Source organism: Sitophilus oryzae, unplaced genomic scaffold, assembly GCF_002938485.1.
Source record: "Sitophilus oryzae breed Bouriz unplaced genomic scaffold, Soryzae_2.0 scaffold_358_pilon_pilon, whole genome shotgun sequence".
In the NCBI taxonomy this organism is placed as follows: Eukaryota; Metazoa; Arthropoda; class Insecta; order Coleoptera; family Curculionidae; genus Sitophilus; species Sitophilus oryzae.
In genome coordinates, this window is record NW_022146927.1 from 1,711,024 (window position 1) to 1,725,890 (window position 14,867).

A 14,867-nucleotide genomic window follows, 5' to 3' on the forward strand; every position below is an offset into this window, starting at 1 on the left:
AGAGAAATAAGTAAAGTTAGATGAGACAACCTCAGAGAAATAAGTAGACCTAGCATGGTTAATATAATCAAATAAAAACATAAAAACCACTAAAAATTAGAAGTTACTTTATTTATTGACACTTAATTGATAAAAATTCAAACACACACTAGTCGGCCTTATAATATAAAATTCCTTTGTCTGAATACCTCGTACTTAACATAAAGTTTAAAACAAATTATTATTAAAAATCACAGACAAAAATGCTAAAAATATTTGATATTAATGTAACAGTCCACATCCTTATATTAGTAATTGTTTCTTGTGATCTTGAGTGAATCCCTGAATGTTCCATCGATATTAACAAATTTTACATGAAATTATCATTCCCCTAGGTCGGCGCCATTTAATGGACATTCATAGGGGCAGTTACCATTGGTCTATATACAAATATTTATTATATCTACCTTGCCAGCACACGGCCATTATGGCATACTTACATGATATCTTCGGTGAGCCATATATATATTTTCGCTTTTCCTAATTCGCATAAATAGTTGATATTGCGCGTTTAATTTCTCTATACACGATTCGCATACTGTTTTGGGGAGATTATCGTATTTATCCAGCTAAAAATTGATACAGAATTGAAACAAGAAAAACCTTGACCTGTATATTTCATATTAATGCAACGTTATATCATTCTCTATCGAAGGGTCTATCCTTGAACAATACTATACTATTAGGTAAACTTACGGATATTGGTAATAATCTAATTTTGTTAAGTAAATCTAGTTTTTTCGCTTTAGCTGTATACAAATGGATAACTATTTTCTTTTGTTTGGAGCACAGTCGACAGATAAATCCAGGAATAACAGCCTGTCCATAGCTGCCCATTTTATAATTCTGAGACGTCCAACCTTTGAAATTTATCAGAACTATCTTAATTTCGAGAAAAAGTTAGTTAAATAAGGGTTAAATTTAAATGGAAAATGTTTATTTTTGTAATAACATGCTTTGGACATTTGACAAATGACAACTGTCAACTGTCAACTTGGACAGCTGAAGTTAATCTTCTTTTTTGTTATGTGGCCACGACAGATATTCATTTTATGTTTGAAAAAGTGTTAAATTGTGTTCGTGTTTCATTCAGATCAGAGATTCGTGAAATATATTAAAGAAGAGCTTTTTTCACGTTGTCACGGGGGTAACCAGGCCCTATGTAGCCGGATGCTACCAGCGTGGGAGAAGAAAGGCCGTCAGAGTGATCATATTTTTAAAAGACAATCTTTTTTCACCTGTCACGGGGGTAACCCAAGAAAAACTATACAAAAATTCAAGAAAAACGACTTTACTTTGAGTCAGACGCTTTCACGAGCTTCTCTTGTCTTAATTGAAAAAGAAAAAAAAGGATAGATATTCTATCACCTGGCCGTATAGTCCTGGCAGCTTAGGCCGTAAAACCAATTAAGAAAGAAAAGAAGAAGAAAACAAAAAACCCTAGATAATGACGCTGATGTCATTTCTCGATTGACATTGACAGATATTTAAAATTAAAACCCTGTTTGGTTTTCCCGGAAAATTGTGAAAATCTGTTACGAAATTGTACGCAATTGAAGTGCTAAGGGCGCGAAAACAATTTGGATATAAAGAAATGTAGTGCGGAGGCCAAGATGGGCGGTGTTAAGACGCGAGACAAGACTAGACAGCCTTTAAGCGAGAAAACAAACATATTGAGCATGTCTGGCACAAACAAAAGCTTGGATTTTAAAGTCGTTTTAACAGATGTGTTGAAACCGCAACGACAAGTTGATGCTCGCAAAAAGACGTTAAAGAGGGATAAATCGAAAACGAAAAATTCGAAATTGATTAGAAGAAAAGATACAGGAGAAAATACTGGTGAATCTAGGTGCCAAACTAAAGATATAAAAGTTGTATTGGAGGATGTTTTAGAAGGTGAAAAACTTCTTGAATCTCGAAAACAACCAGGAAAGTCTCGACCTAATAAGGTTACCCAGAAAAAGGCTAATGTTTTGAAAGTGTTACTTGAGCCTCTACAAAATAACCAAGTTATCGAGCCTCACAAAAGAAATAATGGTCAAACAAAATTAAACACTGACGATAAAGGAAATAAGGAGAATATTAGTGATTTAAACGTAGTTTTACATGATGTGTTAACAAATACTAAATTAGTTGAATCTCAGAAAAGAAAGTTGCAAAAGGGGCCAAAAGTTGTAGAGAATATTAAAACTAGTGATCTAAGAAGTATAATATGTGATAATTTACGTACTAAAAATTCAGAATCTCATCCTAATAATGATCTGGATAGTATTGAAGCTGAGCTAACTAATTTACCAGAAAATAAGACGATTCATGATAATGATGAAGTTTTACAGAACAATATTGTAGCTAAAAATACTACAGTCAATGGGAATGTTAGATTTAAAACATTGAATGTAGTTCTTGATCCTGAATTTTGTAAAAAAAGTACCAATAAAACTTCTAATTTGAAAGAAATTAAAAGCAATTGCAGTAATATGAATGGTTTTATAAAACCATGTGTAAATAATTTAAAGAAACCTCAAAAAGAGAAGGTTATTAAAGAATTGACTGTAAGTATTCCTAAATTAAATGGTGTAAGAAATAATACTAATACAATCATTACTGAGGACAATCCCGAAGTTTGTAAAAATGGTTTTATAAAACCTTGTGTTAACAATTTAAAAAAACATCAAGAAGAGAAAGATATGAAGGCTATTAAAGAATCGTCCATGAATATTCCTAAATTAAACGGTGTAAAAAATAATATAAAAACAGTCACTACTGAAGACAACAGTAGACAGCTACGTAAAAAGGAACCAAAATATTATTTAGAAGAGTCCGATTTTGATGATTCCAAACTTAACACTATTCCAGATAAACCAAAAACCCCAAAAAGTAACAATGTACCAATTTATCGTATTCAAGTGCCAGAAGAACCCCAGAAGAATAAAAATAAAGAGGACCTCTATGAATTTAACGATTTTAGTCCGAAACTAAAACATCCTGTTAAATGTATGAAAGTTGGAAGGAAATCTTCAATACTTTTTGACAAGGACATGCATAGTATTTTACAGAAAATTGAAGCACAGGAGTTGAAAATTCAAAAGAAAGCCTTGAAGAAGAAATGTCAAATTCGCCCGAAAAAATATGAGAGTAAAATGAATGGCATTATGGAGAGTCTTAGGCAGAAAATTAAAAATAAAAATAAAACTCCTGATAAAAACGAGAATAATATTAATAATATTGATCCAGTAAGTAACATTCCAACAGAAAAATGTAATGGAGTTATTAATAATAATAAGATTATTCGTATCAATAATTTTGATGACGATATCAATGTTATAGTGCATTGTAGTTCAACTGAGGTAACAAAAGAAACTGCATTAAGTAATCCTCCTAGTTCTGAGAACATTACTATGCGAAATAAGCCACCCTTACCTCACTCAAAGCCAGTAAATTTTGATGAAATATCTGTCTGTGATAACTCTAATAATTTTGACCAGTATCCTTTACATGTTACCCATGATGACCATGAAAAAGTTGAATCTTGTTCTGTATTTGAGGAACCCCCTGTAGAATCTCACTTTAACCAGTATTCTTTACCTGTTACCCGCGCCAACCATGAAGAAATTGACTCTTGCTTTGGTTTTAATGAGCCCCCAAATGTTGAAATACCCAAGAAAATTAAAATTATCAATAATGTGGTATTGCAAAAGGAAAAAACAGTTGATTCGCCTCAAAAATTTGATTCTAGAAGACCCAATGCCAATAGTACAATGAGGAGTCCTTGGAGAGTGAATGGTATATCGACAAACCCCCACTTTTTGAGTGTGAAGAACAATGCTTTACCTAGAATAGACCAAGAAATGGTTTTGGATCATACTTTGGCAGAAAAATTTCAAGAACCGTATTCAAGTACACCGGTAAAAAATAATACAAAACCTCCAAGAAAAGAGCCAGTACAACAAAGCATTTTGGACTTTATAGAGAGTAACATAGAAAAAGAAAACAGAGTTTTTGAGAGGAGTTTGTTTGACTGCGAGGAATTTAACAGTCCTGTTAAAAAAAATCGTAGGGCAGCTAGGTTGGAAGCTATTAAATTGTGTCTTACTTTGGATGAAGTGGATATTGTATCTAGCACTCCAGTAAAGAGGAAAGTTTTGGGTGACATCACAAACTCTTCCGAGGAAAGAATTGAGATGGTCACTTTAAGTGACACTTATTTTGGGTTTGACGATTCTTCAAATGTGATTTCTCCAAGAAAAAATGGTTTAAATAACAAAAATAATCTGGTATCCAAGCCCACGCGTTTCGATCAGAGCCTTTTGAAAACCTACACGTCAAAAAGTAAGAAAAATAAGGTTATGTCTGCGCAAGATACCGAGGTAATTGAACCGGAACAAAGTATTTCGATATTTGAGGACTCAGAGGACCAAAATATGGAGGAAATACATATTTTTGAGGAGCCTGAGGATGTCCTAGATCAGCCGGTATGATTGTAGAAACTTAACATTGTGATATTTTATTAAATATTTTATGTTTGTTTCGTTTTAGAGTCCGATTCTGCTTAAAGAACGCAAACGAAGAAGAAAGAGATTGGATTCCACAGGTTCTGAGGCTAGTGATGACGAAAAAAGACGAAAGAAACATAAAAAAACAAAATTGGAGGTGAGTTATGCAGTTTATTACTGAGAAAGTTATAAAAATGTTGTATTTTGTTTATTATATTTATTTTTTACATATCTTTTACACCTAGTTTTTTAGCATATTATTTTTAAGGTTTTACGTGTAAAAAACATATTTTTAACGTGTAAAAGACACGTTTTTTGTCTAAAATATAAAATTCTCCGAGTAATAAAACAAATTTTAGTATAGACACAGTTTAAAATAGAAGGTTTTGCCTGTAAAAACAGTTTTTACGTTTAAAAAAGAGTTTATTACGTTTAAAAAGTAGTTTTTTACTTGTAAAAGACATGTTTTTTATATGTTAAAAATTAAAATTTATGTGTAAGAAAACAAATTTTAACATAAAAACATTTTTTACGTAATTAAAGAAGTTTTCGGGTGTAAAAACAGTTTTTTATTTATAAAAAGGAGTTTATTACGTTAAAAAAGTACTTTTTACGTGTAAAAGACATGCTACGCGTAAGAAAACAAATTTTAATGTAAGAACAGTTTTTACGTACAAAAACAGTTTTTTTATATAATTCTCAATATATTATTATAACCCAGATTTGATTTCTTTTTTATTGTGTGGATGTTATTAAAGATTTTTTTGTATTTATATTTCAGATTGAACAAGAGAAATGGATAGCAGAGTTCAACAAAGAATGCGATGAAATTGATCATCACGAACTTACTTTGGAATAGTTTTTTATATAATATATTTATATGCCATAAAAGTTTTTTCAGGTATTTTATGTTTATTCATTTTTTGTATTTTACTTATATGTGATTCCGAGAGCTATTTTTTTATTTTGAAAGTACAATTCCAGTGCCTTGAGTATTTTTGATGGCCATATTTTTTATGTACAGACCTAATGTTTATAAAAATATATTTATTCTTATTTTTGCCAATATTTGTTTTATTCATATCCTACATAAATGTAAAATAAGTCCATCTAAATGTGTTCTAGCGGTCTGAAAAAATAATATACAGGGTGTTTCATTTAAAAAAACGAAGAAAAATTATTTTATATTTTAGAAAGGTTGGAGTCGAATTTTGAACATCCTGTATGATTTAAGATTACGATATTTATAGCAAAGTAAGTAGAGATCATCTAAAGTAAATTACTAATATAGTTTTGATTTCAGGACAGTTCCTGTATTTTTAATAATTTTTTGAAAGAAAGGCTGAAAAATATATGTATATTTTTTATTTATTTATTAATATCTCTTTATCGAAATATATATTACTCATATCTTAGGATTATGTAAAGCAATCTAAAAGGAAGCCAAAAATGCAATAATATACAGGGTGTTCTATTTAAAATAAACATCCCGATCCACTCACACTTTTTTGAGCCACCCTATAGAAGTTAAAATATTTTCTCGAACTATATTAAGTATAAGAACTTCTCGCGTCACTGGCTAGAATAAAACCGCGCCGTTTTGTTGGTTGCATGTCCATACACTATCGGGTCGAAACGTACGGTTAAAATATGTGTTAAGTGTGTGGGGGCCTTTATCCTTAATGAAATAAAAAACGAATATCATTATAAAACTTTTATTTTCCTATTATAAAATATTTTTTTTTAAAACTTAAATAACAACAAATAGATATAAAATAGAAGGGTTAAATGCTATAAAAATACTTTTTTTCTAAGCGATCATTTCACGACATATAAAAGAAAATATTTAATAAAGTCTGAAGTATTTTTATACAACCCTATACAAAATTAATTATGATTATGTAATCTTTATAAAAAAAATTAGTCCTTAAAAATAACAGTTCTTAGCGCGTCTTCTGGCTTGATCTCGAGCAGTGCAGTGGCGCCGTCATTAAATGGAAAACTTATACCGCCGTCCATGACCAGGGCTGCGTCATAGCAATTCGATCTCAGTTCTAGCTTATAAGCGAAGCCTCTGTTTTTTATGCCCTTGGGATCGGGCCACACAGCCGCTGATATCAGTTCTCTTATGGTGTAAGCCATTTTTTTATCATCTACAATAATAAAATCATAGACATAAACGGCCTACACACGTAACGATTTATCGTGCTGCATGCTGTACGATATCCATCAAAACTGCCGCATTAACGATAAATCGTAGCGTGTGTAGGGAAATTGGATGGTTTGCAGTATGCAGTCGTCAAATCGTTTGCAGTACGGAGCTTCCGTAAAATATCGTATCAACGGGTCGTGTCTGGGGTGGGGTTTGAACGCAAGTGGAGTGTATTCCCTGCCGCAGCGCGCAGTTACGATATAATTTTTATTTATTTTTGGTTTAATCAACATTATGGATTTAAAAAATAAGACGTTCTGGGGAGACTTTATTGATTTACATAGAGAAAATAGATGCCAATGGGATGTGAAATCAAAGGATTATGAAAAGAAATTCGAAAATTGAAGAAAAAATATTTCTTTCTCCAGCAACCACTTTTTACACCATTTTCGCTTTTTGATTTCTTTTTTTTCATCATCTTCATTTATCAGCAATACCGCAGCTACAAGCACGGCAGCTTTCTTCTTTGAAATTCTTGACATAACGGTAGCCCTTCTCGACGAAAAGTGAATAATCTGAACTGTGACAGTACAATGTGTTGCATCGTGTGTCCAAAAAATGGCTGTACTGCAAGCCGTACGATTTTCTTTACGATCTGCAGTTCAACGCGCAGTACGATAAATCGTTACGTGTGTAGGCCGTTATAGGGAAGTTTTTTAATAATTTGAATGTCTGTTGGTATACAAAAATATTTTTTGACTTTTTTTATTACCTTTATAGAATCGTTTCCCCTTCAAAATTTCAACGCACGCTACTGATCGATACGATTTTTTACTTTAAAACACGGATGGAAAAGTAAAAAAAACGCAACGTAAAAAACGATTTTTAAAATAAAAAAAGTATATTTGGTATCAATTAAACTTTTAGCCTTTTAGTTACGTAATCGAGGGCGCGATTTTTAAATTCATTGTTGCCAACCATGGAAATATTTGGCGCCGGGCTGACTAACTGGAATTTAAATTTCCCGCTGGGGTTTCAGGTGGTAGCTGTAAAAAATGTCAAGTTGCCACATTATTTTATTTATTTCCTGACATTAGAGAACAACGGCATACGGTCGAGTCGGCCTACAAACACGTAAACGTTTACGTACGCATGCGCATTTCTTATATTTTCTATTTTTTATACACGTAAAAGATAAAAAATATAAGAAATGCGCATGCGTACGTAAACGTTTACGTGTTTGTAGGCCGACTCGACCGTATGCCGTTGTTCTCTATTGTCATTCGTTTTGACACTTAAGTTTTGTATTACGACTTTTTGGTTTAAATAAATACGTGCAACAAGATAGCTTTAAAGCCGTAAAAAATCGCAACTTTATTAGAATACTTTGAACGGGAAAGCGGTAGTAATGACCCTTTATGTCCCTTAAGTGCTGTTATGAAGGTGAGTTTTGCTGATGTAAATAATAACTGTTTATATATATTTATAATTAATTTATTTTTGTTTCCTAAAATATTTTTATTAAAAGAAAATATGTAAAAGTGGGCAAAGCTGTGCTGGTCAAGCTTAATCACTTGACTAAAAATTTATTTGTACTTGTTATTAGTTTATTACTACATTTTTCTGTAAAAAATAATATGTAGGCGCATAAAATATTCTAGTTGGCGAAAAAAAAAAGGTAACTTTAAGTTCACAAACTCCAGAGATTTATAGAGGTCTGACAAGTCAACGACACGGAAGTTAGTCACATATCGATAAATAAATTTCAGTACAACTGAACTACTAAGTAGGGATGGCAAAATTTTAAAGAGTGTTTTCAAATATTACTTACCTGGTGGAAAAATCAAGTTTTTATTATAGATATCTGCCAGTACCGTAGCCAAACTATCTTTTCCCTCTGTAGGATCGATATCTACCAGTCTTAACAGCTCGGCAACATTCTGAACAGGTTGCCTGTTGATACTCAGATGCCAGGATGTGGATCCTGTGCCTGTAGAAACACAAATACCCGAACATTTTAGATTTGTGTTCTCTGTCGATCCATTTAGACGCATACGGAGATGGGAAACACGTGCTGATAGAGTTTCTCCAATAAAAACCTACAGATATTAATAACATTTTAGTTAAAAAAAACACACAAAAATGGGACACCCTGTACAAACCTCGTTTAAAGCTAGAAACGGCAGCCTTTTATCACCCTCAGAGAGCTTCACAGTGTTCAGTCCTAGCTCACTGTCATGTAGAAAAGTAGGGTTCAAACATTCGTCACTTGTTAGCATGGTGGTTCTAATTCGGTTCCGTAAAAGCCACGTAAAGCTACCCTAAAAATAACAATTTAATAACAATCTTCCTGCCTTGTTCTAACTTACAGCTTGTAATTTGTCTACTGCAGCGTGAATATTGGTAGAATATTTTTTTGGTAGACATAAATATCCTTCTGATCTGTTTGGGTCTGAATTGAACCCTATCACTGGCTTTTGGTTATTATTTACTAAGCTGGCTGCTAACAGGAATGTACCGTCACCTCCAATTGGTATTATTACATCACAATTGTTCACATCTTCTTCAGTATAATTGTATCTAAAAAAATCTCATTATATTTTTGATTCTTTTGTGTTAATTCGAAAGAAATGTTACCGATCAACAACTTTAACATCTAACCCTCTCGATTTCAAAGTTTTCACTATACGCTCTTCGTATTTCTTGTGTAGATCGTAGTGGTAGACTAATTTCTCAATATCAGCGCCCCTGCGTTTCAGGTCGTCCAAAAATTTCGTAACATTTTCGTCTTTGTATTTTCTCTTTTCGTATTCGTATCGGGACAGTTTGGACACGACCAAAACCTTGTCGATCTTGAGGGATTTCGTGGAAATATGTCTGGTAAAGACATTGTTGATACCTAGGATTGTTTTAACGAAATTAAAACTAAGTTTTTTCATAAATAACAAATAAGTACGACATAAATGTAAGGTTAAAAACACGTCACTTAAAAACAATACTGAAGTTAGCCGCATATTGACATTTAAATTTTGTACTAATGAACTACTAACTAGGGATGGGAAATTAAAACAAATAATATAGAGTATCGATGTAATTTTAAAATAAAAATTAAATTAAAAACAAACTTAATTAAGAGAAATTAAATTTAAAATGTAAAAAACGTCGATATAGATTAAAGACAAACGTACACATTGGAAGTTTTACCTGCAATTCTTCAATATTTCCATTGTGTTTAGCGAAGTTGAAAAGAAAAATATAGAATTTTATTACAAATTTGAAATTATATAAATATAGTTTCATTCACAAATAACTAAAATTATTTTTTTTATTATAAAGCTAATACTTGTTAAATAAATAGTATCGTTAGGTAATAATCATCAAATATCTCTAAAAATTTTGTATAATTCCATTATTTTCTAAAACTATATGCAACAATATTAGATTCGATAATCTTAGATATTGACATGAATATTACGTATATTAAAAGCATATTAATAATATTGATATATCAAAACAAAAATATTATTTAAATAAAACTAAATAGATAAAGCAAACATATTATGCTTGTAACTTTGTCAAAATAAGTGAGATTACAAAACCGTTCATTCATTATTTTAATATTATTTTTTATTTGTTGATGTATTGAAAAGATATCGACATATTTATTTTATCGATACATCATCTCCATCCCCAGCTCACATGATCTACTGGCGCTGTCAAAAGTCATAACAAATAATGGAATATACGCTTCCCAGATAAGTACTATTTTAAAAATTGTTTTTTTAATTGTAGAACTGTTTTTTCTTACCTAGAATAATATCCTTATACATACATATATACAGCCGTTACTCGCTGACGAGTATTCGACACACATAAAGAAAATGGTCACTCAAGGCGTTTTCTTTCATGAGCTTTTCTGTGACTGAAAAGCCCGATACGTGATGTTATCTGCCTAGCGCACTCCGGACATTCAAAAATCTCATTGCTTTGTTGCCTCTCTACTTTTTGGTTGCCGCTGTTAACTGAGTTTACAACCCTTCTCCATTGAGTTCTATTGTGAGCTGCTTTTTCCCACTCATTCTGCATGTTAATTCCCTTTAAATTTTCGTGGAAAATGTCCTTGTATCTTTTCAGTTGTCCACCCGGCCTCCTCTTACCGTCCACAAGCTCACCGTAAAGCAGAGATTTTGGTATGCGGTTTTCTTGCATTCTGCATACGTGACCAGCCCATCTTAAGCGGGATTTTGTGACCATGACTTCAATACTCTCGCAGTTAGATTTTTCAAGGACCGATACGTTTGAGACATGATGGAACCACCGGACTCTTAAGAGTTGTCTAAGGTGTCTCTGTTGCAACTTGTTCAATGCGTTCATGTGTCGGCGGTAAGGCACCCAGGTTTCGCTCCCATATATCATGGTGGGGATTATAATTGCTCGGTATACTGCAAGTTTTGTTTTTGTACTCAAGTCATGATTGTAGAAAACCCTGTCTTTTAATTTCCAGAATGCTCTTGAGGCGCTACTAATCCTGTGCTGAATTTCAGAGTCAATATTGGCCTTTTCCGAAATCAAACTGCCAAGGTAATTGAATTCCGCCACATATTCGAATAGTTCTTCTCCGATTTTTATAGCATTGTTGTGATCTTCCGGGGGAGTGCACATGATTTTAGTTTTGCCGATGTTCAGCTTAAGGCCCAAAGCCTCGTATGCCCAGGTATATGTGTTCAACATTTCTTGTAATTGTTGTACCGTGTTTGCAACTAGAGCGCAGTCGTCAGCGTATTGAAGTTCTGTGATAAATTTTGTACGTGTTTTTGCCCTGAGTCTTTTTATGTTGAACAGACCGCCGTCATATCTGTATCTAATACCCAATCCTCTCTCCTGCAGTTTGCTGTCCACTATAATGGAGAGCGCTGCCATGAATATGTTGAATAGGAGAGGCGCTAAGACACATCCCTGCCTAACTCCTGTATTTGTTAGGAATGGGTCGCTCAGTGATCCATGATGTGACACTCTTGACTTGTTGTTGTTATGGAGGCTTTTACACACTGTAAGAAATTTGTTGGGTACTCCGAACTTTTCCATAATTGCCCAAAGCGCATCTCTGTTCACAGAGTCGAAGGCGAATGTGTTAGATCGATGAATGCAACATAAAGTTTAGACTGCTGCTCTTTTTTACTTTTTCCTGTAGTTGACGGATGGAAAATATGGAATCGACGGTGCCGCGGTTGGTACGAAAACCCGTTTGCGATTCTGGAAGAATTTTTTCTATATGTGGGTGCAGGCGGTTTGACATTATTTTTGCAAGAATTTTTCCGCCGATAGCCAATAGCGAAATTCCCCGGTAATTTCCGCAGTCTGATGCACTTCCTTTGTTCTTAAATATATTCACTATATTCGCATTGCGAAAATCCTGAGGTACCTCTCCGCTTTCCCATACGACATCAAAGAGAGCCTTAAGATGACCAATAAGTTCTTTACTTGCACACTTATAGATTTCCGCCGGAATATCGTCACAGCCAGCTGATTTGTTGTTTTTAAGCTGTTTTATGGAGGTCTTTATTTCTTGTTCTGTTATTGGGATGTCTAATACATCGAGGCTGTTATACTGAGGTATTGTGTTTAATGCTTCCATATTGGGGTTTGTTTTCTTGGTTAAGGATATGGCTGTAATGTTCTTTCCAGCGATTTCTAATTTGTTCTTCCTCTTTTAGAAGTTCGCCATTTTGAGCCATGATTGGGCAGCTTACCTTCTTAGTTGGGCCGTATACTTCTTTTTACAGCCTCGAAGAATTTACGATAATCGTGATGCGTGGCGTACTCTTGAATCTGATTCGCTTTTTGTGACCACCAGTTATCCTTTACTTGGCGCAGTTCTCTTCGAAGCGTGTTGTTGGCTGCTTTAAAGTTGTCTACCAGTCTTGGATTATGTGGATTTGCAGTGACGGCTTGATATGCTCTATGCTTTTGTTCCAACAAAGCCTGTATATGCGGTTGATTTTCGTCAAACCAGTCTGGTTGTTTCTTTTTGTTCGACTTTCCCAGTACTGCTTCGCTGGTTTTATGAATCGCATCCCTTAATTGTGTCCAGCCTTGTTCAGCTTCCAATACTGAGATTGAAGTTATCGGTGGAAGTGATTCTTTGATGGCTTCCCGGAGGGCGTCGGCGGTATTGTTGTTTTCTAGACCCCGTACGTTCAATCTGGTCATGTTGTTTTGCTTTTTACAGCGTGGATGTTTGGGTTTTAACTGGATTTTCATTTTTGAAATTAAAAGTCGGTGGTCAGTGCCGCATTCGGCATCTACTCTAGCTTTTGTGAGCCTAACATCTTTTAGATGCGTCCTTCGAACGATTATGTGGTCCAATTGATGCCAGTGGCCTGATCTAGGATGTTTCCAGGAAAGATTGGATGTATTGAAAAGATATCGACATATTTATTTTATCGATACATCATCTCCATCCCCAGCTCACATGATCTACTGGCGCTGTCAAAAGTCATAACAAATAATGGAATATACGCTTCCCAGATAAGTACTATTTTAAAAATTGTTTTTTTAATTGTAGAACTGTTTTTTCTTACCTAGAATAATATCCTTAAGTGATAACTTGTGACCGAACATCAGGATAGACCGCTTTTTCACAGTATTGTTCACATTTATACCGGTTTTTTCTCGATTTCAACGATAACTCGCGCTGAGGTTAGGACGCAATATACTCTTTGACCTCTTTCTTTATCGGAAATTATTTTGTAAAAAAACCAAATGGAGCACAAGCGATTGAAGTTGTTTGCTTGAAGAGCCCGTGGTATGTTGAAATATTTGATTTTTTGCTGTTCCCGCGTCATTCGCCCGCAGTGTTTTTATTAATAACTGCGTTTGAGGTTTGCAACAAGTTGGTTAGATAAAGAAAGTAAATATAAATATTATTTCAACAGTATAAGTGTTTGACTAGTTTAAAATCGGGTTTACAATTATTCAACAGGACGTATCGGTATAACAATATGTTTATTTTTAATGTACAATAAATTTCTTTTTTGGTTTTACATTTAAAATGTTATAGTAGGGGGGCTGAAGATTTAAATGGGGATTTAAAAAGAAAAAAAAAAGTTATATGATGTAGGTATGCTCCTATACTGGTGGAGGAAATTTTTCAAAAAAGTAAAAAATATCAAAAAGAAATACTTTGGAGCTTCTACCTATAGTATAATATGGTTGATGCAGTGTTGCCAGAAGTTTTCGAGCGAATGACTGCTTGAACAGAGAATAATTAATCGTACAAGACGTCATGATCAGCTGACTGATGAGATATGTTTTCCATTTACCTATTTATTTCTTTTCAACATCAAGAACTTTGGTGTGCGTGTAATAAGACGCGTTGAAAGATAAAAATGTATCTATTAATTTTTTGTTAAATGTTTGGTTTGGTTTGGTTTGGTAATACTTTTTAACAGCAACATTGCTTTAAATTGAGGCATCCTTAATTAAACACCGTTAAAGTGAAAAAATAAATACTTCTACTACATATTTTAATAATTTTGATTCTGCAAAACTGCCAGAAACCTTCATATTGTCTTCTTTTTGGATAAAAATCCTTCACCCCTTCAATCAACGAAATTTGACTGTAAAATCCTTTATATTAGGGAAATTCTTTAATTCTGGCAACACTGAGTTCATGAATGGATGGGGGTACTTCACAGGGTGCAAAAAGTTCCCGCTTGAGCTGCCCTACTATAACCTGTAGGAGCCATTTATAAATCTTATAATTTTAACATTTATTAACATTTAATAAAATTCTTATTATCTACGCACTTATTTGATGAAATATCACTGGTCCGGCTTTTGTCTTCACAGAATTTTTTTTTTCTGTCAAAATAAAAGCCAAAATTCAGCAAAATTTCATCGGTACACATAATGTAAATAACATGGATAGGCCAATTGCTTTTGTGAGGGGACTAAAAAGGATTTTACGGCTTAAAAAGAACAATATAATTCATTTTTAAGCGGTATTATCGTGTTTTTTGTTGAAAAATGTGTGTTGGAAGTATAATTTCACTTTTTCAGATACCTAAAAGCATGACATGCTTTCACGATTCACCAGAAACTAAAATCAAAATCCAAACCAAAACGAATTTTGTTAAAGAATAATTTTGTTGAAGTCAAATAAAAGAAAATTTCTCTAATTT

General features: G+C 33.3%; 3 protein-coding genes across 5 annotated transcripts; 1 reads left to right on the forward strand and 2 right to left on the reverse strand.

The window, feature by feature from the left end:
* Positions 1-90: 90 nt before the first annotated feature.
* LOC115884887 lies at positions 91-1,011 on the reverse strand. Its single transcript, XM_030903601.1, has 3 exons — positions 736-1,011; positions 480-608; positions 91-419 (listed from the first exon to the last, which is right to left on the reverse strand). The coding sequence occupies exons 1-3, from the start codon at positions 874-876 to the stop codon at positions 363-365; spliced, it is 327 nt and encodes a 108-aa protein (XP_030759461.1). The 5' UTR covers positions 877-1,011; the 3' UTR covers positions 91-362.
* A 480-nt stretch (positions 1,012-1,491) lies between these two features.
* LOC115884875 lies at positions 1,492-5,600 on the forward strand. Its single transcript, XM_030903581.1, has 3 exons — positions 1,492-4,511; positions 4,576-4,689; positions 5,314-5,600. The coding sequence occupies exons 1-3, from the start codon at positions 1,653-1,655 to the stop codon at positions 5,389-5,391; spliced, it is 3,051 nt and encodes a 1,016-aa protein (XP_030759441.1). The 5' UTR covers positions 1,492-1,652; the 3' UTR covers positions 5,392-5,600.
* Positions 5,601-6,265: 665 nt separating this feature from the next.
* Positions 6,266-13,616, reverse strand: LOC115884882 (NAD kinase 2, mitochondrial). 3 transcript variants are annotated; one of them, XM_030903594.1, is made up of 6 exons: positions 13,266-13,616; positions 9,322-10,492; positions 9,054-9,264; positions 8,847-9,005; positions 8,516-8,783; positions 6,266-6,685 (listed from the first exon to the last, which is right to left on the reverse strand). In XM_030903594.1, exons 2-6 carry the CDS (start codon positions 9,696-9,698, stop codon positions 6,453-6,455), a joined length of 1,248 nt encoding a protein of 415 aa, XP_030759454.1. In that variant the 5' UTR covers positions 9,699-10,492; positions 13,266-13,616; the 3' UTR covers positions 6,266-6,452. The 3 variants fall into 3 exon arrangements, with proteins under 3 accessions (XP_030759454.1, XP_030759453.1, XP_030759455.1); XM_030903595.1 differs by having other exon boundaries at positions 6,267-6,685; positions 9,322-9,583; positions 13,266-13,613; XM_030903593.1 differs by lacking the exon at positions 13,266-13,616 and having other exon boundaries at positions 9,322-10,596.
* Positions 13,617-14,867: the final 1,251 nt, after the last annotated feature.

Bases quoted from the DNA above. Each gene is read 5' to 3' on its own strand.
- LOC115884875 (XM_030903581.1), top strand. From the start codon at position 1,653: ATGGGCGGTGTTAAGACGCGAGACAAGACTAGACAGCCTTTAAGCGAG. The intron at 4,512-4,575 runs GTATGATTGTAG...GTTTCGTTTTAG, and splicing joins AGGATGTCCTAGATCAGCCG to AGTCCGATTCTGCTTAAAGA. The intron at 4,690-5,313 runs GTGAGTTATGCA...TTTATATTTCAG, and splicing joins ATAAAAAAACAAAATTGGAG to ATTGAACAAGAGAAATGGAT.
- LOC115884887 (XM_030903601.1), bottom strand. From the start codon at position 876: ATGGGCAGCTATGGACAGGCTGTTATTCCTGGATTTATCTGTCGACTG. The intron at 609-735 runs GTAAGTTTACCT...ATCAATTTTTAG, and splicing joins TTAGATTATTACCAATATCC to CTGGATAAATACGATAATCT. The intron at 420-479 runs GTAAGTATGCCA...ATTTGTATATAG, and splicing joins TGGCTCACCGAAGATATCAT to ACCAATGGTAACTGCCCCTA.
- LOC115884882 (XM_030903594.1), bottom strand. From the start codon at position 9,698: ATGCGGCTAACTTCAGTATTGTTTTTAAGTGACGTGTTTTTAACCTTA. The intron at 9,265-9,321 runs GTAACATTTCTT...AGATTTTTTTAG, and splicing joins GATGTTAAAGTTGTTGATCG to ATACAATTATACTGAAGAAG. The intron at 8,784-8,846 runs GTTTGTACAGGG...TAATATCTGTAG, and splicing joins CGTTTCTAGCTTTAAACGAG to GTTTTTATTGGAGAAACTCT.